Here is a 23,888-nt window from a genome sequence, read left to right on the forward strand (position 1 = left end):
GTGTTAGCAGGGGGCCTTATTCCCTGCCAAGGGAGGAAGGTTTGCTTTACATTAACTAGAACAGCTGTGGCCAATTAGAGCACCTGACTCCAATTAGAGCACCTGACTCCAGTCATGGGATATAAACCCCTGCTTCAGTCAGACAGGGTGTGGTAGTTGAAGGAGAAAGGTTGGATTGGAGCAGAGTGCAGATTGCAGAAGAGAAGAGTTTGTCCAGAGAGAAATAGAAGGTTTGGAGGAGTGCTGCGGTGGATTGGGAAGCCCAACAGAAACCCTAGGTAAGGGGCACCAGGCTTGTATAGAAGAGAGGCGAGAAGCCCTTCACAAGCTGACGGGTATGAGAGGGAAGTAACCCAGGGGAAGAAACCGCTAGTCAAGTGGTTCACCACAACCCCAGGGCCCCTGGGTTGGGACCTGGAGTAGAGGGCGGGCCCAGGTCCCTCCCTCTCCACTCCCCTCCTCCAAGGACACTAGGGGAGTGATTAAGAACTGGTTCAGAGGCAAGCAATATTGCCCTGAACCTACCCCAGAGAAGAGAGAGCATGAGACCCAGAGAACAGTACTGGCAATTTGCCACACAATCTTGAAGGTTTTTCTACAGATATAAGTAGAAGTAGATGTTGATGATATAGGTATACGAGAGATAAGGTGTGTAAGGTCTAACCTGAAGAAGAGCTCTGTGTAAGCTCAAAAGCACATCTTTTGGACCAACAGAAGTTGATCCAATAAAAGATACTATCTCACCTGCCTTGTCTCTCTAATATTCTGGGACCAACATGGCTCAAACAACACCGCCGCATACATAGAACAAACAGTTATTGTTACATGAAAGATATAAAAAACATCATTACTATTTCAATGGAAATAACAAATATAGCCTCATAAATATTTATAAAGTATACAAAGAGAAAATTGTAATAATTTAAAACTCAAACCCACCTCATTTACTTTGGCTACCAATGGAAAGTGACCTAACAGGAATACTTACTTTGAGTATTTTAGTTTTGCTGGTACTCAGGCAAAGCAGTAACAGGCATATAAGTATATCATTGAAAGATACAGAATTACATGCAGATATTATTTAAGGAGAATTTTAAAGTGTCTTTGAAGGAAGAAAGTTACATCCTTGAAATTCTGATGTTAGGTCAAAAGCTTAGCCCCCTTGACAGTGCTGGGTTTTAATTTCTATATAAAAAGAATGGGACTATTGTAATGAGAATTCTAGCAGTGGCAATGTGCTTCTGCCTATCAGAGAACATACATAAGAACGACCATACTGGGTCAGACCAAATGTCCATCTAGCCCACTATCCTGTCTACCGATAGTGGCCAATGCCGGGTGCTCCAGAGGGAGTGAACCTAACACGTAATGATCAAGTGATCTCTCTCCTGCCATCTGGGAAGTTTTTGGTGTCACAGCTAGCAGTGGCAAAAGTAGAGTCCATTTTTATCTCATTTTTTATGCTGATCTTAACACAGTATTTGAATTCTATCCAGCACTGGATTGGGGATCCAATAATGTATAAACTATTTCCTGGATAACATCAGTTATTTTAATTAAGAATCCATTCAAATATGTCATCACGTGGACATTAATATAGGTCACCATTTGTTTGTACAGCATGCTTTTTACAATATTTCTTCAAAGTAAATCATGTTAGAACAAGCTTTTACATGCTTGACAGAACAGCTTTGATTAATCAAAATAGGCAAGACTTGATGTTTAGCCAATAGTATAAGAAAAATAGGATCATATGTACTGCAGTGAATTGTAGGATAGGTGCTACGTTCGTAGGGTGTGATTTGCACAAATGAGTTCTCACGGGCACCAGTTGGAGTGGTGGAAGCTCAGCACTTCTCAAAATCAGGTTTTGTGTCCATCCACACTAAGAAAATGATCCTCTGCTAACAACGGTTGTTTGTAATAGGTCCTTCCTGACCCATCTCCCCAAACCGTTGCTGAAAACCAACTGCTGCAAAACTATGTTCAGCATCATTATGGAAAGCTTGAATGAGACTTAGACCTTGTCTACCTAAAAAGTTAGATTGACCCACATTCCGGAGCAACATAGTTAAGCCGATCTAACCCCTGGTGTAGACAGTGCTAGATGAAGAGAATTCTTCTTCTGTCAACCTAGCTACCACCTCCCGGGGAGATGGATTACCTACAGTGACAAGAGAACCCCTCCAGCAGTGTAGGTAGTGTTTACATTGTAGCATTTCAAGTGTAGACAAGCCCTTAGGGGTACATTCTCTCAAACACATTTTCTCTAATTGTGTTGAAAATTGGTCCATTTACACTAGCACTTGAACAGCTTTCAAGGCCGCTTGAGGAGAAGTAGAAATGAATCCTTTCCCTAGTGTACGTGGGGGCGTACAAGTACAGTCCTTTAGCTGAGGGATGTCACTGAAGTTCTTTCTACTTGAGCTGGTGAAAATTAAAGATTCTATCGGACTTTTCAAAGAGTATGGGAAAAACCCCAGTGCCTTGGCCAGTGTTTCTTCTCCCAGTTAAAAAGGGAACATCTAAGGCTCCAATTCACCAAGCATTTCTTTTCAGGACTGCATTTAAGCATGTTCTTTTGTGCTTACCTGAATATGGGCCTAAGTAAGTGTTGAATATATGGGCACTCCATTTGCTCACAGTTACTGCACTGACAGCATGTAATTAATTCAGCACCTTGGGATATTTAGATTCTAGAATGTGAGACAATATGTAAAACTATTGTACAAATATCTCTTAAGATTATAGTACTCGTTTTTTTTAAATGTTTTCCTTTTCCACTCATGTTTCAGAGGTATTTAGAGTACACTTCCACTGTCTCGCATGTGTATACAGGCTGTTTACCTGCATGACAGTTCTGCATTGGCGAAGCACCCATCTGCAAGACTTGCCTTTATTTTAAATCATATTTTTCCAACCCACTTCTCGATGTATCACTTTACCGAGGGTGCCTGGAGATACTTTCTCAAAAGGATTACATCAGTAATATTGCTACAGGCTGTTGACTGGACAGCAGGTACAGCATATGCAGAATTCAATTTTTTTAAGTAATTTTGATGTGTAATATAGTGCTAATTTTTAAGCAGTTTTATTTTTATCCATGAACGTTTTTAAGTTGCGCAAAATTATGGGTTTTAAGCATTTTAGATTTTTATCTATTTGAATGTTCACAATCATGGGAATTATAGGGAGGGTCAGACAATTATTTAATGACAAATGTTGAGATTCAAAAAATTAAAGCTTTATAAACCATCAAAACACAAATTGTCAGCATCACGTCAAAATATACAAAGTAAATATCCTTAAATCAACATATCACAAATGTTTTTAATATTCATTCACTAGTTCATACGTAACAAGCCCAGTTCAAAGTTGACTTTAACTCTAAGTTCTCAAGCAGTACTTTTCTTTCTTTGTCTACCTTTACATTTTGATTATCAATGAAAATATTGTTTGATTTGTGTGTGCCTGGCGAAACTGATATTTACCGATTAAAAATTGAATCTTTCCAAGCCTATATATACTGTACACAGAGGAAGTCAGCCTTTCATAGGAATTAATTGCATTACCTCTTTGATTAACTTAGACTTTGCTGGAAAAATCCTAGTATTCTGAATGTGTTCTAATAATGTGAGGGCTTACATCTATTTTAAGCTAGTATAGAACTGCCAATTAAGTAATTTACTGATCATTTGCATCCTACAAACACACAAGTAAAGCTAGGTACATATTGGATTTTGGCTTCAGTGGGACTGCTTATGAGGGTTATGTTAAACATGTGCAGAAGTGTTTGCAGAATAGGGGCCTTATTTTATATAGAATGCAGATGACTAATGGGGTTGCAATTGTGAGGATGCTCAAATGTATCTAGCAACCAAATTTCTTATAAGCTATTTTTACTGAATCTGTTACTCTTGCACAATCAAAGTTTATATTTTTTAATTACTGGATTTTTCATGTTAATTCAAACAATTGGAGACAACAACCCAAAAGAAGGAAATTCACTAAAAAGATGTAATGAGACTATTTGTAAATAGTTGAAATCTCTTATCAATTAGTAAATAAAAAGACGTGCAACTATATGGTCTGAACTGCTGGAGAATTATTTGTTCTGTGAATCTGTGACTTTCAGAGATCTCTGTGACATTCTCTGCTTCAGCCCCTGGGGCTGTAGTACTCTCGAGCTGGCAGCCAGCAGGGCCCTGGCAGGGTTCCAATGACAGGTGACAGACTTCAGTTCCAGCAATGGGTTATAGCCACATGGGAACGGGGGGGTGGAGGGGAGAGAAGTGGGGACACACACCTCAGGCAAGTGACTGAGGGTGTCCTGTTTTCTCTTTGGGAAATATGGTCATCCTGCAGCTCCCAGCTGCTGTGGGCAGAGGGGGAACCCCACAGCTTCCAGCCACTATGGAGGCAGGGGAAAGCATGGAGCCGCAGCAGCAAAAGTCAGACAGGTCACGGCTTCCATGAATCTTTGTTTATTGCCTGTCCTGTGACCTGTCTGTGACTTTTACTAAAAATAACTATGACAGAATCTTAGTCTTATTTATGATATCCACAAACATTTACAAAATTAGGTTTAAATTTTAGCAAACACAGTTAGTCTATTTTAAAAATCTTATAGCTTATAAACCATTACCAATTTATCCTAGTTTTAATTTCCACATTGAAATTAGACATTAGAACACAAAACACCCCCTATAGGATAGGAGATATTTACTCTCATGCCAGTCAGACTGATAACATGTCAGCATGTGTTCTCATACCTGAGGTTTTAGTTCATTATAATAGGATGAAATACAAGTCAGCTATTTACCATTCAGACTGATTAAACAGACTTAATCAAGAACAACACTACTTAAGTCTACAGCTGATTTGCATTTAACTGAGATTCCATCTTACATTCTTAAACTAAGACCAAACTGCACAGTAATGCTGCCGTTTATCTTTCAAAGCACAGCTGTGAACTCTTCCATTACCAGACTATCTCATATCCATTTGGATTCATTTGGCAAGCTGCTTTGCATTCAGGATTGCATAATGATGTTTTCAGCCTTCTCCTGGATCAAATGACAACAAAAATCTTTGTAAAATTTCAGAGGAATATAAAGAAACAGACCAAACAGAAACAGTAGCCTAAATTCTCTGTATTGCCCTGTTTCCTCTGTGTCCAGACAGGGGGTGGGTGGGTGTGTGTGTAGGAGGAAAGTGGTATCTCATGGATTCCCTGATCGATTCTGTGCTGACCATTGCAACAGCAGAGTTTAGAGCTATTTGGGGCTGCACTCAGCTGTCAGCTGGTAAAAAGATTCAGATCATAACTAGAGTTCAGAGTACTTTGTCCATTCTCCCTACAATAAGACTGTAGAGGGGTTGGCCCAGGAGCCAGGCTATAGGGCAGAGTTCCCTATATATGTTTACTCATGCTTACTTATGCTTGTTTCACTTTTCACATTTGATTATATTGTATCTGTATTAAAATAATTAGTTAAAAGGCACTTTGGACAATGGAATCCATGTTTTAAAAGGGAGTCCAGTTTTGGTTGTTTACAACTCACCTTCGCACCTTTTTGTTTTGCAGGAAACAGGGTTTGCCACAGAAACTGCCTCTGAGGAGACTGGATCAAACCGGTCTAGGCTCAAACTTTCATGACACAGAAAGCATAAAAGCACTGCACACCCCGTCAGCAGGGCTGTCCGTCTGAGAAGCAGCCAGTGACTGTCATGTTTGCGCAGGCATCGAACACTTCCTTCACCATCTTACCTGATCTATCCCACTGATCCGGGTATCTTCTACCTGAATCCACTTACCTTGTTCCTGGTTCCAGTGATTGCCAACACCAGCGGTCTTCTGGTTCCTGAGCTTCTCCTGTCTCCGGTAACCACTGGGTGCGCAGTTGCAGTTGCAGGTCCAGGTCCCTATGAACCCAAGCAGCAGAGAGATTATCACTTAACACCCGCAGCTGATCCCACTCGCGATCCATCCTTCGAGAGACAGTACATTCTAGGGTACCTTGGTTTAGTGTGTTTTGTTAGAAGTGTAAATCACCAAGGGTTGTATTGGGGACCAGGCTTCAGGCCCATCTTTGAGCAACCACATTGCTATTAACCTGTTTTATTCTCTCCCCCCACCTTTCTTCCTGACATTGTTATTAACCCTTTTAATAAATTTCCTGTTTGTTTTCAAAGAATTTTCCTCTCTAGTCTTCTGTTACCTACCTGTGGTCGGTGGCAAGATTTTAGTTAATTTACTTGCAAGGTGATTAGATACTGGTATTGCCAGTCAAAGAACCTGGCCCTGTTACCTGAGACCGTGTAACAAGTCATGCCAGCTTTCCACCCATTAAAGATTTCTACAGCAAGGGAATGCCCAGTTGGGAATATGTAACTAATTTCCACTGCCCGAGTGCTGGGCAGAGAATCTGGCCCAGTATTCAAACCATGTAAGAAAAGAGGGATGGTTTTGTGGGTAACACACTAGGCTGGGATTCAGGATATTTCAGTTGAATAGCCACCTCTGTCACAGACTTCCTGTGTGAATTGGAACATTATTTAATCTCTCCATTTCTATTAATCTATGATTAAAATGGGTTTAATAGTACTCCTTTGCTTAGACTGTGAGGTCTTCAGGGTCAGGATTGTTTCTTACTCTGTGTTTGTGCAGTGATGAGGACAATGGGGCCTTGGACACTGTTGGGATCTCTAAGCACTAATGGAATAGAAACAATTTTTAAAAAGAATGATATTAATGTATAGCCAGGTCCAGCAACAACATTTATCTAACAGAATATTAGATGAAAATATTACTAGTGACAAAGAAGTCTGAATAGGTCAATACTGCCACCCTGAAAGACTTGAACTCTTTTCTGGCTGTATTTTCTCAAACAAGGGAGTGACAGAGAACTGAATATTTGTAAAGCAGGCATCAGCTACAATTGCATTATCAGTTTTATGTATGTTTCCAATCCAAATGCTGCTGCCTATAATTTTGGAATTGCCTCCCATTTGCTACACACGCAATGATCTCCCTCTCTCCACTGAAATCTCATCTTAAAATACAGCTCTTCTCTTAAACATTTCAGGGATGACCTCTTTAACACCTCATGCACATACCATCACTCTGAGTATCAGCTGTGTCTAAACAGTCTGGTCTGTGCTTAAACTAGACTTTACATTCTTTGGGAAAGGGCCACATTTCCTTACATCTGTATAGACCAAGCACAGACTTAGGGCTCAATAAATAATAAAAGTGTGAGCACTGGCTTGCAAGCAACACCAAATTCACAATGACAAAGGCCTGGTATTGAGGATAATTTAGAGGACAGATTTGTTTGGCTCAGTGATTTTTTTACTGTCCTGCTATTGCTTATTCCTTTTATTTCTTTTTCCAGCTCACTGACTTTTGGTGAAGTATCTCTCTCAAAATAATCTGACATGACTAGGCCACATCTTTAAGAATAGCTGCAGAAGATGCTTGTACATTTGTCTAATGGATGCTGTTTCTTTTATGATATTTCTCAGTGGTGGATTTGGAAAAAGAAATAGACACAGTATAATGTTGGTTTATCATACTTTAGTTAGCTGTAACTCTTGATAAAGTCAAGTTAGATTATGTCTCCCAAGGTTGTACTGTGCTCTTGGAGGATAATGCCAGCTGGCTTTGAATACTGACTGGCTTTAATGGGTCATATTTTAATGGGCATAGCCCATTTAGAGCTGGCTGGCCAGCCTTCAAAGCCAGCTGGTGTTCTCACTGCACTCCAAAGTTGAGAACCCTGAATGCAATCACTTTAGGCCTTCCTATGGGTTCCCTCATCATTTGAAACTCCATTTATCCAAAGGTTTTGGGCATCCACTAAAACTTTTGGATAAATAAGGTTGTACAGTAGTTCAGATCCATTATAGCAGTTGTAGTAGGAGTCAAATTTTGGTGTTAACAGCTGACTGTTCCTTTATAAATTTTTTTGCTCATCTAAACAAAAAGGTGTCTTATAAAATGACCCCTTTTGTACATTGGGTGCTTCTTAAACAAGTCCCAAGATATTCTCTCTGCATCTGCTTCTTTGTAATGTGTGCTTATAAATAATTCATTGGCAATATGGTCAAAACTTCTGACATTCGTTTGTCACGTTAACTTTCCAGATTGTTCAGGTTGAGAAAAAGCTTGTTTTCCACATTTTTGATTGTTTCACACCTAGCTACTGTACCTACACCAAACCATTTCTATTTACCTTCTCGCCCCCAATATATTTTTCTACAGTCATGAAGAGAGCTGGACAAATATAACAAAAAAGGATATATGACCATTCTCTCCATTTAAAATTCTTTGTCCTAATAATGATAATTTTCTTAAATGTCCTGCTCATTGTATTGATTATCTATTTGTTTGAGGGCTTGTCTGCAAAAAATAAAGAATTAAAAAAAACACCCCCCCCCCCCCCAAATATTTGTGATGCCATTTACTCACTTCCCATATGATTTGCAGTGCCTGTTTCTTTCCTGGGCTACGGTATCTTTCACTTTCTGCAATAATAAAGACTGTTTTCAAAGCCAAGAATTCATTTATTGAAAAGAAAATTACCTTCAGTCTCGGTTTCCTCCCCCTCCCTTCCCCCAGCACTTACCCGCCTTCGCTTCTGAAGTGTCATCATCGTGGTCGTTGGATTGGCAGTGGGGTCCCCCAAGTATCACGTTCAGCTCCTTGTAAAAACGGCAGGTCCATGGGGGCAGCACTAGAACAGCGGTTTCCCTAGCAGGCTTTGCAATAGGCACTCCGCAGCTCCTCTCACTTTAACCATGCACTGCACATGTCCCGGTCATGGCCCCTTTCAGCATGGCCTTGATATCGCCCATAGGTATCGTAATCCTACGGCTGGAGCCAGCTTGACTGCACAGCTTCCTCACCCCAAACACTTGATGAGGTCCAGCAACTTGCTATTGCTCCATGCTGGGGCTCGTTTGGCGCATGGAGGCATGGTCACCTGGAAAGATTCACTGATTGCACATCCCACCTGCGCTGAGCAAACAGGAAGGGGATTTTTAAAATTCCCGGGGCACTTAAAGGGCAGGTCACCTGAGGCATTGTGGGATACCTCTGAAGGCCAATTACAGCGCTTTTGGTGGCCACACTGGCAGAGCAGCGCTGCATCACCAGCGCTGCAATCGTTATACCCCAGGCAGAGCAGGAGTACAGCCAGGGAGATGCAGCGCTGTATGTGCCTTGCAAGTGTGGATGGTGAGTAAGTTGCAGCACTGTAAATCCACCACAAGCGCTGCAACTCTCCAGTGTAGCCAAACCCTCAGAAGTGCATTAACTGATGTGACTAGGATCTGTCACATGTTCTTCTTTCTTTTCTCTTTGTCTCCCTAGGAGGAAAAATACAAGAATTTTAAAGTTATTTTTTATTTTATGTCTAATGTGTTACATGTTTTATTGTTGAAGATCAAGTCACAGAAATGCACCTTGCAGTATAAACAGAATGCAACAAGATCTTCGGTGGTTCTTAGTTCCTGTAGGAGCGCCTGTGGGAGTTTACTCTTGGACCAGCACCGCCTAAACTCTGTCTCTGGCATATATGATCTTTTCCCTGGAGTAAGCTCCACAATGCTTGAGAAGTGGAGTTGTTGATCACGGTCATTGTCCTTGATCTTTAGGCAATCTTTTAGGGAACCTGGGTTTGGGCTATTAACAGCCTTGAAGATAAAGACTGAGGCCTTAAATTTGACTTGATATTCTCTGGGAAGTGAATGTAGTGAGTGGAGGACAGGTTTGATGTGCTCATGGTAACCATGCTGCATAATTATATACTAGTTGGTATTTTCTAAGGGATGATGGCTTCACTACCAGGTGGCTAGTATTCCTGCAGTCCAGCTGGAAGCTGATGAAAACATGTATAATTTAGACCAGATAGAATAGTTATTGTGTGAGAGCTCAGCATCAACAGAGCATCCAATAGTACTCCTAGACTACTGACTCAACTGACCAGTTGTAGATGTGTATTCTCAACCAAAAGAGACTACACTGTAGCTGCAGTCTCCTCAAAATGTCTTCCTTTGTCCACTAACACAACCTCAATCATGCTTGGGTTCAGATTTGACTAGTGGTGCTCCATCTACGCATGGGTCTTAGCCAAGCACTGGGTGAGCTTGAAGACAGGGAATCTAATCATGACATTAACACTTGATAAGCAAGTACTATGACCCCCTTTTATGTTTTTAATTTTTTTTTCATGGATGGGGAGTGAGACAGGGCCAAGTTCATTCCTGGTGTAATTTAATTGCAGTAAAACTACAGCAGGGATGAACAGAGTCAAGAACAAATTCATCTTTGATGTAACCCCATTGGCTTTAGTGGAATTGCGCTAGGGATGAATTTGGCCCAGTGAATTTAACGAAAGTGAGGAAACAGTTTGTGAACATGTCTATTCTGCAATCTCATAGGAATGACTGTCACCACATAGTTCATTAAATACCATACACAAAATACAATACAAAGAACAAGTCCTCGAGGAACAGCCTTTCTAACGGTCCCAGTGATGTCAACCAACAGTCCTCTTTCAAATTGTTATTATTTATAGAGAGTACCTAGGCCATTGCCTTGAGGAGCTTACACACTAGACAAAACAAAAATGAAAAACAAACAAACAAAAAACCCACATGATATTAACTTCAAATGACCATAAGGAGTATGGAGACATCACTGATTAGATCACCTGCAGAAAATATTGCAAAAGAAATTGACTACTAAAGTGCATCTGAGGGAGTAAGCCCAGCAGTCTTCAACATGTAGAGGTTGACATGAAAAAAGGCACAAAGCCAAAAGTGAGGGGAGATGACAAAAGGTGAAATCCTTTCTCCAATGAAGTCAATGGCAAAACTTCCATTGACTTTAATGGGCCAGGATTTCATCCATAGGGAGCAGTAAGGAGAAAGAATATGGAGAAGTTTAAGGAGAAAGAGAGGTAGTTAATTCTGATCATCCTAGGACAAGACAATGATCATAATACCAAACGTAACTTTCAAATATCCAATTTTGGAAAGAGGAGTCCATGGATGATTTTGGGCTCCATTCCTGCAACCCTCATTCAGACATCTAAGGGCTGCAGAAACAGGGCTTTATGTTGCTGTCACTGTGCCTCAGAGCTGAGGATGCCAAATTCAGGACAAACTGCTGAGAAATAAGGCAGACACACTCCAAACTGGTTGTTATTCTTCCATAAAATATACCAAGCCAGTAACACTGGTAACATACTGGTTACCAAGAAATCCAAACTGCAATTTCCTTAGGCATCCCAGCCCTTGTTTCACCACCCAGATACTAGACTTTATGATGAGTGTTTATTTAAAGCCAATTTTAATCATATATAAGGTCCTTCTAATCCCAAGAGATCAGCCACCGCCAGGTCAATATATAACTCAGATATTACCCAATAATTATACTATTGCTAATCCTTTAGTCTCTAATATAGACTCATAGACTCGTAGGTCAGAAGGGACCAACATGATCATCTAGTCTGACCTCCTGCACAAAGCAGGCCACAGAACCCTACCCATCCACTTTTATAACAACCCCTAACCCATTGTACCCATTTGTCCTTGTGCCTACATTAGTACTAAGCTTAAATAATTCCTCTCCCTCCCTAACGTTAATCCCCCTGATATATTTATATAGAGCAAGCATATCCCCCGGAGCCTTCTTTTGGCCAGGCTAAACAAGCCAAGCTCTTTGAGTCTCCTTTCATAAGGCAGGTTTTCCATTCCTCGGATCATCCTAGTAGCCCGTCTCTGAACCTGTTCCAGTTTGAATTCATCCTTCTTAAACATGGGACACCAGAACTGCACACAATATTCCAGGTGGGGTCTCACCAGCGCCTTATATAACGGTACTAACACCTCCTTATCCTTGCTGGAAATACCTCGCCTGATGCATCCTAAAACCGCATTTGCTTTTTTAACGGCCATATCGCATTGGCGGCTCATAGACATCCTGCTATCAACCAATACCCCAAGGTCCTTCTCCTCCTCTGTTGCTTCCAACTGATGCGTCCCAATGTATATCTAAAATTCTTATTATTAATCCCTAAGTGCATGACCTTGCACTTTTCACTATTATATTTCATCCTATTACTATTACTCCAGTTTACAAGGTGGTCCAGATCTTCCTGTATAGTATCCCGGTCCTTCTCCGTGTTAGCAATACCCCCCAGCTTTGTGTCATCCGCAAACTTTATTAGCACATTCCCGCTCTTTGTGCCAAGGTCAGTAATAAAAAGGTTAAATAAGATCGGTCCCAAAACCGATCCTTGGGACTCCACTAGTAACCTCCTTCCAGCCTGACAGTTCACCCTTCAGTACGACCCGCTGGAGTCTCCCCTTTAACCAGTTCCTTATCCACCTTACAACTTTCATATTCATCCCCATCTTTTCCAATTTAACTAACAGTTCCCATGTGGAACCGTGTCAAATGCCTTACTGAAATCGAGGTAAATTAGATCTACCGCATTTCCTTTGTCTAAGTAATCTGTCACCTTCTCAAAGAAGGAGATCAGGTTGGTTTGGCACGATCTACCTTTAGTAAATCCATGTTGCAATTCGTCCCAATTACCATTGACCTCAATGTCCTTAACTACTTTCTCCTTTAAAATTTTTTCCAAGACCTTACATACTACAGACGTCAAGCTAACAGGCCTATAGTTACCCGGATCACTTTTTTCCCTTTCTTAAAAATAGGAACTACGTTAGCAATTCTCCAGTCGTACGGTACAACCCCCGAGTTTACCGATTGATTAAAAATTCTCGCTAACGGGCTCGCAATTTCATGCGCCAGTTCCTTTAATATCCTTGGATGGAGATTGTCCGGGCCCTCCGATTTTGTCCCATTAAGCTGTTCAAGTTTGGCCTCTACCTCAGATGCGGTAATATCCACCTCCATATCCTCATTCCCGTTTATCATCCCTCCATCATCCCTAAACTCCTCACTAGTCTTATTAAAGACTGAGGCAAAGTACTTATTTAGATATTGGGCCATGCCTAGGTTATCCTTAACCTCCATTCCATCCTCAGTGTATAGCGGCCCCACTTCTTCTTTCTTTGTTTTCTTCTTATTTATGTGGCTGTAGAACCTTTTACTATTGGTTTATAATTCCCTTTGCAAGGTCCAGTTCTACATGGCTTTTAGCCTTCCTCACTTTATCCCTACATGTTCTGACCTCACTAAGGTAGCTTCCCTTGCTAATCCCGCCTTTCTTCCACTCCCTGTAAGCTTTCTGCTTTTTCCTAATCCCCTCTCTGAGATGCTTGCTCATCCAGCTTGGCCTACAACTCCTGCCCATGGTTTTTTTCCCTTTCTTGGGATGCAGGCTTCCGACAGTTTCTGCAGCTTCGACTTAAAGTAATTCCAGGCCTCCTCCGCATTTAAATCCACAAGTTCCTCCGTCCAATCCACTTCCCTAACTAATTTCCTTAACTCTTTAAAATTAGCCCTTGAGAAGTCAAAAACCCTAATCCCAGATCTACGTTTGTTTATCCTTCCATCTAGTTTGAACTGAATCAGCTCATGATCACTCGAACCAAGGTTGTCCCCTACCACCATTTCTTCTACGAGGTCCTCACTGCTCACCAAAACCAAATCTAAAATGGCATCCCCTCTTGTCGGTACTTCAACTACTTGGTGAAGAAATCCATCCGCTATCACATCCAGAAAAATCTGACCCCTATTATTCTTGCAAGCACTTGTCCTCCAGTCTATATCTGGGAAGTTGAAGTCTCCCATGATCACACATTTCCCCTTAGTGTTTACTTCATTAAAGACATTAAAGAGGTCTCTATCCATATCCAAATCAGATCCCGGCGGTCTGTAGCACACCCCAAGCACTATCTCAGGAGGCTCTAGTAGCTTTTTTACCCAGTGTGATTTTTTGCCCAGACAGACTCTGTCTTATCCATTCCATCACTTCTTATTTCATTACAGTTAACCTCATCATTGATGTACAATGCTACTCCACCACCTTTGCCTTTCTTCCTGTCTTTTCTAAACACAGCACATAGCCTTCAATACCTGTACTCCAGTCATGAGTACTATTCCACCAGGTTTCTGTTATCCCTATAATATCCGGTGTTAGATATGCATTGGGGACGCATCAGTCTTGGAAGCAACAGAGGAGGAGAAGGGCCGGGGCGGCAGTGTGTTGATAGCAGACGTGTCTAGTGAGCCGCCATGCGATATGGCCGTTAAAAAGCAACAGAAGGTTTTATAGAGGGATGCATACAGGCCGAGGTATTTTCCATACTTGGGAATCACTGTGTGTGTGAGGAGTTAAGGAGGGTGTTAGTCTGTTATATAGGCACTGGTGAGACCCACCTGGAATATGGTGTGTTGCAGTTTGGGTGTCCACATGGTTAAGAAGGATGAATTCAAATTGGAACAGGTTCAGAGACGGGCTGCTGGTGATCCGAGGAATGGGAAACCCTGCCTCTATGTGAAAGGAGACTCAAAGAGCTTGGGCTTGGTTTAGCCTAGCCAAAAGAGGCTCCGTGCAGGGGGATATGCCTTGCTCTAACTATATAAATTATCAGTGGGTATTAGTTAAGGGAGGGAGAGGCATTATTTTAAGCTTAGACTACTATGTAGCACAAGCGACATGGGTACAAATGGATATTAGGAGTTTTTAGACTTGAAATTGACGTGGTACGAAGGTTTTTAACCCATTAGGGGGAGTTGAAGATTACTGGAGATACCTTCCTGAGGGTAAACGTAGTTCGGGCAAGACTCTATCTGCTTTTAGACTTACAGTTTGATACGTTATGGGGCATGATAATGATGGGATAGTTATTGGCAATTGATCTTGCGATTATCAGCAGATAAGTTCTGCTCAATTGGTCTGTAGAGGATGTTGGGGACTGGGAGGGGATCTGAGTTACTATGCAGCAAGAAGTCTTTCCTGGGTGTCTGTGGTGGTGAGTCTTGCCACGTGCTCAGGGTTTAGCTCATCACTATTTGGGGTCGGGAAGGAATTTTCCTCCAGGGGCGGTATTGGCAGGGACCCTAGAGCGTTTTTCGCTCTTTCTGAAATGTCAGGGGTGCAAGCGAGGTGTGGTCACGGGGGCATGGCGTCACTGCTGCTGGTGATTCTCTGCAGTTGAGGTCTCAAACACAATTTGAGACTTCCAATAACTCAGTCGTGGGTTCTGTCTCACTCATGGCCTTCCAACTCTGTGCCTGGCAGTCCACGCCACACACCGCACCACAGGCCCCCAACAAGCACTGGGCTGCTGGCAGATCCCTGCTCCCTCCCTTATCTGGCTTGTTGGGGGTTTCTCCGCCTTAGTCTCCCCTGCAACCTCCCTCTGTGAGCTCCCACTGAAACTCCCCTCTTAGCAGCTCTGTTTGCTGGCTCCTGTGCCGCTGCAGCTGTCTATCTAAAGGTTTATTTATAAAAGAAAAGAATAAGGAGAGAGTTAAAATGGTTAAGTATCAGAGAGGTAGCCGTGTTAGTCTGGATCTGTAAAAGCAGCATTCTCTCATGAAAGCTCATGCTCCAACACATCTGTTAGTCTATAAGGTGCCACAGGACTCTTTGTTGCTTTTACAAAATGGTTAAGGAAATCATATACAGCGATCAGAACAGAAAAGAGGCAAAATGGGGATGCTTCCAGGGTCCTTTATATCTTTTCCCATTTGGAGGGAACTCTCTCAGTCTTTGTGGAAAATTATATGCAGAAGATAGAGTCTTAAGGTCACATGAGCTAGTCACATGCCTTTGTATGTTTTGATAACTCATAGGAGCATCCATCTCTCATATTCTGGCTAAAAAGTCCATAGGAAGGCTAATAGGGAGTGGACAAGTTTCATCTATGGTCCATTGTGTTCTTCAATAGGCCATCAGCTTGAATGGTCCATTCACAGTGTGCTAGCTAGACTGGATGTAAACGACCTTGTGGATGTTACTCCATGAGCAAACATATTTGAAATACTGCTGTATAGTCAATATTCATAACTTTAGAAGATACATGCATATGAACAGGATAATCATATTTGATGGATTTCAACTTTTCCATTGTTACCTTACATGCCAGACTTTGTACAAGCTTTGTTGCAATTGTCTAGCAGTGGCAATATTAATGATATAAACAGGGCCGGCTCCAGGCACCAGCCGACCAAACACGTGCTTAGGGCAGCACCTTGGGGTGGAGCGACGCTCGGGTTTTTTTTTTTTTGATTCGGCCGGGGGGCGCTCGGAGTGGGGGCGGGCTTCGACAGCGTGGCGCTTGGGAGGGGGGCAAGGGGCTTCGGCAGCGCGGCACTCGGGGGGGTCGGGGATTTGGGCGGTGTGGCGCTCACGAGGGGGGCCTTGGGCGGCACGGCATGGCGCTCGGGGGTGGGGCCTTGGGCGGCGCAGCGCTCGTGGGGGAGGGGCCTTAGGCGGCAGTGTGGCGCTCTTTTTTTTTCTTGGGGCAGCAAAAAGTTAGAGCCGGCCCTGGGGATAAATGGTCATATTGCAATCATACAGCATCACAGTTGCTGTTTATTATTCTATTCTTTTTTCATATAATGCACAGAACTGAACCACTGTATAGTTCCGTAGCTTAGAAAATGATTCTGTCATCTTATTTACATAAAATAGTTCTTTACTCCATGAGTAATTTCATTAAATTTGATGGGGTTATTCACAGAATAAAATATTATTCAGTCAGTATAAGGTAGGTAGAATATGGTCTTTAGTGAGCAAATTGTCTGCTACATAGAATGCACAGAATGGATTACAGTTCAGAAATGCAACACCTGATTTGGTGGTTTGAAAGCTCTGTATGATAAATCTCATAAAAGAAAAAACAAGCTTGCCATAGTCAAAGACACACAGTGAATCTTTTTTTAATAGTGAAAAGGAGTCACATAGGTTATGTTTTTAATTTTGTTTAGGGATGTCTTTATAAAGAAGTTTCACCATTGTTAATGTTTATAACCTGTTATATGAAAATAATTGATTGGCAAAGAGCAGAGAAGATTACTGGCTCCACATGGAGTGTAGATAAGGATATATGAACATTGTTATAACCCTGATTTCAGGCCCCTAATTTCCATCCTGGATTCAATGGGCTTAGGAGAGATGGCCAGTCACAGAATTTTAATTGCTCACAAATCCACAGCAGATGACTTTTTGTAGAAGCATACCTCTGGTAGCATAAGAAGTTACAAAAAACAATCATTCAACAGTTGGAGGATTTTGATATATTTTCCTTTATGTATTTAAAACAAAACAAAAATCACAATGGCTGTCAATATGTATGTCTTGGAAAATCAGAACTATATTGAGTTAATTAAAAATCTGTAGTTTAAATTCAAGGTACAATAGCCCAGAATTGAAAGGGTTAATAACACATAGTAAAAGGCATCTTATTGTAATAGTTTAAGGCCAATAATACACACTTGTAGAGTAGTATTCTCTAGTCCTTACAGTATCATCTCCTTATAACAAAACTATCATATGATAGAAGTGAGAATTTTTTATTTGTACTGTCATCATGCGAGCCGTTCATTAAAAACACCATCCAATTTTAAACTTTATGAGGATATTTCCAGTTCTGCAATTTTGTCTCCTCCAACTACCAGTTTTGCCTAAAATATACTTTGTTATAATATGATGGAGGATGACTTCCAGATTTTTTTAAATACCTCACTGCTACCTTGCCTTTGAAAAACAAGTAAATAAACCCAGCAAGTATTATTGCATCACCAACAATAAACAATGTTTGATCTCCCTCTGCTGGCTCTGGAGCAACAGTTCACTAAGCAAACACTTTCCAGAGCTGTACTGGTATCACGAATGGGGCCTGTGCATAAATCAGAAAATAAATGTAAAGGACCATGTTCATTTCAACTCTATTATAAATAAAGGGAAAAAAATAAAAGCAATATCAAAAAAAAAAATGATAAAATGGCTTAAAAATTACAAGCTTTGGTGAAGGTATTTCAAACACCTGAGAGTAAAAAAATATAACAAAGTGGATCATAAATTAAATTTTAAATATTTTTGTATCAAATCCAATATAATGATTCTCAACAATTTTGAATAATGAACATAACACAAGAACTAGAAGTTACCCAATGTAATTAACAGGCAGCAAGTTTAAAACAAACAAAAGGAAGTACTTCTTCATGCAATGCACAGTTAACTTGTGGAATTTTTTGCCAGAGGATGTTATGAAGGCTAAAACTATTAAAGAGTTTGAAAAAGAACTAGATACGTTCATGGAGGATAGGTCCATCAATGGCTATTAGCTAAGATGGAAAGTGATACAACACCATGATCTGAGTGTCCCTAGTCTCTGTTCGGCAGAAGCTGGGAGTGGATAACATGGGATGGAACACTCGATAATTACCCTATTCTGTTTATTCCCTCTGAAGCATCTGGTATTGTCCACTGTTAGAGGACAGGATACTGGGCTAGATGGACCATTGGTCTGACTCAGTATGGCCGTTCTTATGTAAAAAATAATTGCAATAATAAAAGTGTTTAGTACAGAAATTCCCCAAGATAATGACCACCCAAGAAAGCAACAAAGTGAGAGCATGACCTTTGAAAATAATGTATTTTAAAAATCTTGGCCTCCTAGGAAATGTATATTTATATCAGTTTCCCAGTCACAAATCTAACATTCTGGAGCAAAGTCACTAAACATAGTCTAAGAAACAAATGTTCCTTTAATGTGCTTCCTCACTTCTCCCTCCACCACATCCCACTCATAGTAGTTGTCCTTGAGACCCAGAGGTCAGAGGTGCTTTCACGTGAGTTTACCTCCCACCCTGGAGGGTGAAGGGGAAAAGGCATCTTGCTTGTTCCTCCAGCCACTCACCACTCACTCCGGCTGCTCGCTCACTCTAGCTGCTGTTGTTTGACATGCCACCATTCATTCCACTGTTCTGTTGTTGATGGCCCTGTGCCATCATCTTCTGCAGCCACCTACCACTGTGACCTCTGAGAATCAGTCTCTTGAGGTTTCACCCAGCTCTCAGTGATTTCAGATCTCAAGAGGAAAACCTCACTGCTAGTGCATGCTGGGCTGTCTCTTCCACAGAAACACTATCCCGCATATGACGCTGCACACCATATTATTCAGTGATATTATTATATGATTATGATGTAAAGTGTAAAGCAAAACGAGAGGAGCACTCCTCTTAAGCAGCAGAATTCTCACTGCCCCTGGATGTCTGAAAGCTTGAGGAGGCATTCTGACTCCCAGGACCTGAATGCCTCCCAGTGACACCCTAATGCAGTGCAGCTATACATTACCCCTTACTTGACTGCCTCAAAGTCAAATCTAGCTGTGTATGTATGTGCATTCCCGTGCTTCTCTTTCTCTGGCTGTACATCTTGGCACCTATGTGGTAAGTCACTTGGCCAGATCCACCTAGTTCAAGTTGTTGGGCTAGATGCAGTTATCATTCACTGGGTGAAATCTGTGGTCTCTATTATGCAGGAAGTCAGAATAGTTGATCCCTTCTGGCCTTAAAAATCTATTAATCTATGAATCCTCAATTGTGGTGCACTTAAGGGATGTTAACTGCAGTAAGGGTGATTCGAGTCCCAAGTAGTGTTGGACACAGGGGATTCTGTGCTATTCACCCTCTCTACTGCTAGAATAAAAGAAGAAAGGTGCATGGCTGGAGAAACAGGGGTGTGTTCAGAATGCCTCTATGCCAGGCTGATATTAGGCTGCAATTCAGCTCCTGTGAGGCACACTGAAAGGGGCCTTTCTCCTCATACCCCTCTATGGGACCCAAGCACATATGTGTTCCCTGAGATAGCCCCAGCAAATGGGGGAGAGTGGGGTAGAAAGGAGGTGAACCACGACCCTGCCCCTATCTCACAGGTAAGGGGCTGTCTTTCAGCACCCCCACTATTAAAAATGTTCCAGCACCACTGCCCATACTCCCCTGTGCAGTCTACCTGTGAAACAAGTGACAGCAATGGAGGAAGAGCACTCTCTACAAGGCTGTTATACCCCAAACCATCCAGATGAAAGTGCCAGGCTGGGGAGTGGGCAAGGCCTGGATTCTGCCTTCCCTCCTTCCTGTCCAAAATGCCATAATACTAGCTGAGCTGGTGCAGAGGGAGAAATCTTTACAAGATGGAGTGGTGTAGATTATGTCCTCCCCAGGAACAAGAGGGATACTCTGAGTTACAGTATGGTCCCTGGTCTGCTTCTGGGACATCACAACTATATAAAGCCATAATCTAGCCCCATTAAAACAAACAAACAAAAATCCAGGAGCTATCACAAACTGTACTTTGTTCATTTATTTCAAAACTTTTATGTTACTTTTAAATATGGATTTTGTAAGTAATTGTTTAGTTGAAATGTAATATGGAGAAATCAGCAATCTTAAGTGACCACTCAGAAGAGCAACATAAATCACTTACTAGTGGATGCAACCAAGATATCCTACTATAGATGGAGGAGAACTATAGCCAATACATTTAGGGATACTTTGGAAGTTTCTCCATACCAGTCAAGATTTTATAGATCTCAGTCATATTCCCCCTTAGTTGTCTCTTTTCCAAGCTGAAAAGTCCCAGTCCTTTTAATATCTTCTTATCTGTCCAATACCCCTAATCATTTTAGATATCCTTCTCTGTACCTCTCCCATTTCCAATATATCTGATTTCAGTTGGGGTGACCAGAACTGCATGCAGTATTCAAGAGCTGGGCATACTATGGATTTATATAGTAAAACTGGAGGAAATTGGTTTGCCAGACCAATCAGCAAAGCCAATGATGACAAACTATGTGAAAAGGCTGCAAAACACCAAGCCTCTGAACTGCACTGACATGCAGAAAGCCTTATAAGACAGTCACTGTCAAAGCCAATTTTAGAAGTACTTAATGAGACTATTAAGAATGCTGAAGACACAACAGAGTTTATGGAACAGACATGGTTGTGGCATCATACTGTCTATTTAAACAAGAGATACCATACACTACAAGCTGGAGGCCAATGTTAAGTCCATTGTCACTTGTTAATCCTGAAGTTCAACACTGGTTCCCAACAAGACCAACAAATGCTCGCTATCTTTCTGCAACAAACTTAGCTGACTGATTAGAAGCATGCAGTGCAACAGTAAAGGACTCAGCAGTTGAAAAAGTGAAGAACTCTCTCATTACATTAAAAAAAAATGTGCCTACCTGGGCTGATGAATGCACCGATGCAAATGGGCATCCAGTATTAAGTCATTGTGTACATTATCTTGATGTCAGTGGCAGGCCAGAATATGCATTTCTAGATGTTCAGGTATTAGAAAACATATCAGAAGCATCTGCAACAACTCACATCATAGAAGAGTTAAATGCTTGTAAACTGGACCCAAACAGAGGGCTGCTTGTGCATTTGATGGAGCTGCAAACTCCTCTAGAAGACATAGTAGAGTACAAGTTTTGCTCAGAGAGAAGTGTAACCCTAATCTCTCCTATACACACCGCAGAAGCCATCTACTCCAACTAAAACTAGTATGAGCTGCAGAATCTCCAAAAGACATTAAAAATGCCATAGATTTATCATCTTTGTTACACTTTTTTTTTTTCAGCCAGAGTCCTAAGGAACTGAAAGCCTTGGAAAAAAAAATAGACGATACACTGACGAGTTCAAATTAGTCCAACCTGGCAAAACCTGCTGGCTTTTTCATGAGTGATCCTTGATTGCTGTCTTAAAATTACTGCAACCATTATTACTGGCTTTGTGAACTATCTATCAAGATGGGATGGATCTAATGCCATGGCTACACTGGCGTTTTACAGCGCTGCAACTTTCTTGCTCAGGGGTGTGAAAAAAACACCCCCGAGTGCTGCAAGATACAGCGCTAAAGTGCCAGTGTAAACAGTGCCACAGTGCTGGGAGCGTGGCTCCCAGCGCTGCAAGCTAATCTCCACGAGAAGGTGGAGTTTATGCAGCGCTGGGGGAGCTCTCTCCCAGCGCTGGCGCTGCGACCACACTCGCACTTCAAAGCGCAGCCAGGGCAGTGCTTTGAAGTTTCGAGTGTAGCCATACCCTAAATAGTGAGGCTGGTGGACTACTTTTGCTACTAAGTTCAGAGAAGACTATCACCATTCTGTCTCTTGTAACTCTACTGTTGAAACCACTTGACTCATTAAACAATGCATCTGCTACAACAGTAGTAGATCTTTGTCCAGCAATAGAAACCAACACTTGGATCAATCAGAGACATGTCCATTGAAAATATACTGAAAGATGCAAAGACTTGGTTCAGACGTTGATTAAGTAAGGTACTTATATTGACTCCTTAAGTGAAGAGAAAAAGAGGTGTTTGTTAAGCCATCTGAAAAAGCAAACACACTTGATTCTTCCAAATCTACAACAGCAACTTCTGGATTCTATTGGACCTCTACATAGCTTTTACAGATGATGGTCATAAAACACGGCTACCCCTCTTAAACTTATAAAACACTGACAGTTGAGCAGACTGAGGGCTGCTATGTGATCAGGGTAGAACAGCGAATTTGAACATAGAGCGGAATATCATATGAGGAACAAATGAAGAGATGACTTCACCAACTTCTTTACCGTTACTAGTGAGTCGACCCAATCTTTGTGCTGTTTCCTGGGATGAAAGATGTAGGGCTTAATCTCTTGCTACTCCCCATCACAACAGCTACAGTAGAGCGCTTTTTGTCCTCACTGAATAGAATTTTATATTCTGAAAAATGTCGCCTTCTGCCTGATCATGAGCATGTCATGAAGGACTTGAAACATCGGAGACCCCAAAAAGCCACCAAAGATGAAGGCACTGCACTTGAGAAATTCATTAACCAAGTTGTGTGAAATTACAAGAAGAAACCAAGAAGGATGTAGCTCTAGTGCTTCACAACAGTCAGCTCCAGTAGCCGATTTCAATCTAAGTGATGATTTTAAAACATGAACTAACACTAATAAAACGGCCGCAAAACATACCAGGGAAGCCATACGGCTCCCCTTCACCCTCAGCAGCTCACCCCTCCTTGGCCCTCACCCTCTGTACACTCAGCCCCGCCCCCATTTCAATCGCTGGAGGGTACCAACAAGACCAGTCCCTGCCAGAGCCTAAGATCATCGCTTCCGCCAGCCGCAGCATCTGGGGCTGGGCAGCGAGACCCCAGCCGCAGCGCGTGACACCAACCAAACTCAACCCCCTCCCGCAGCCGCTCTCGCTCCCACTTGCCTCCCTCACTCTCACCCCGCCCATCTGCAATCCCAGCTCCCTCTCCTTCCTCGCGAGGTTTTTATATTCTCGCGACACTTCAGGGCCGCCATCTTACCTGTTCGTGTTGTGGCTACGGGGGAGGGGCGGGGGCCGCGCGTTTGAGATTCACGATCCGCGTTCGGGTCCTTCGTTTGTCCAGGATTTTCCCCGTGTTATTCGGGATCCTCGGGGCTGTTGCGCCGGGCTCCCCGGGGAGGCTGCGCCGAAAGCGGGTGTCTGCAGAGCGCGGCCCGCAGGGTTCCGAGCCCTCCGCGGCGTCGGGCCCCTGTCCCTCCCCGGGGATCTAGACAGAGCCGGGCAGGCAGCTCGGGCGAGGGGCGCGGAGGAGCCCGGACCCGGCCTGCGGGCGGGGCGGAAACGCCGCTGCTGCTGTCAGGGAGGCGGGGGGCCCGGGCCGCTCTGGATGGTGGCGAAAATGATCATAGAAAACTTCGAGGCGCTGAAATCCTGGCTCAGCAAAACCTTGGAGCCCATGTGAGTAACCGGGGTAACCCCTCCCCCGGGACACCGCTCCCCCCAATAGAATCCATGTGGGTAACTGAGGTAACTCTCTTCTCTCCCCCCACCCGGGACACCGCTCCCTGTCTAGAGCCTGTCTGAGTAAGCGGGGTAACCCCCTGGGGTAATACC

At 42.5% G+C, this 23,888-nt stretch overlaps 1 protein-coding gene and 1 long non-coding RNA gene across 3 annotated transcripts in view; one reads left to right on the forward strand and one right to left on the reverse strand.

Annotated features, from left to right (window-relative positions):
* Positions 1-3,222: 3,222 nt before the first annotated feature.
* On the reverse strand, positions 3,223-23,498 carry LOC116835493 (uncharacterized). Its single transcript, XR_004376210.2, has 3 exons — positions 23,314-23,498; positions 5,818-5,925; positions 3,223-5,066 (listed from the first exon to the last, which is right to left on the reverse strand). It is a non-coding gene; the product is annotated as an uncharacterized LOC116835493 (long non-coding RNA).
* The window catches only part of RBM26 (RNA binding motif protein 26), a 99,999-nt gene continuing 99,595 nt past the window's right edge, over positions 23,485-23,888 (forward strand). The window contains exon 1 of one of the 2 annotated variants that reach the window (XM_032798364.2): positions 23,485-23,732. In XM_032798364.2, the coding sequence (XP_032654255.1) occupies positions 23,662-23,732 (71 nt within the window). In that variant the 5' untranslated portion in view covers positions 23,485-23,661. The remainder of the gene's footprint in view (positions 23,733-23,888) is intronic. The other variant, XM_032798365.2, reaches the window with a different exon arrangement.

This window comes from Chelonoidis abingdonii, chromosome 1, assembly GCF_003597395.2.
Source record: "Chelonoidis abingdonii isolate Lonesome George chromosome 1, CheloAbing_2.0, whole genome shotgun sequence".
Classification (NCBI taxonomy): Eukaryota; Metazoa; Chordata; order Testudines; family Testudinidae; genus Chelonoidis; species Chelonoidis abingdonii.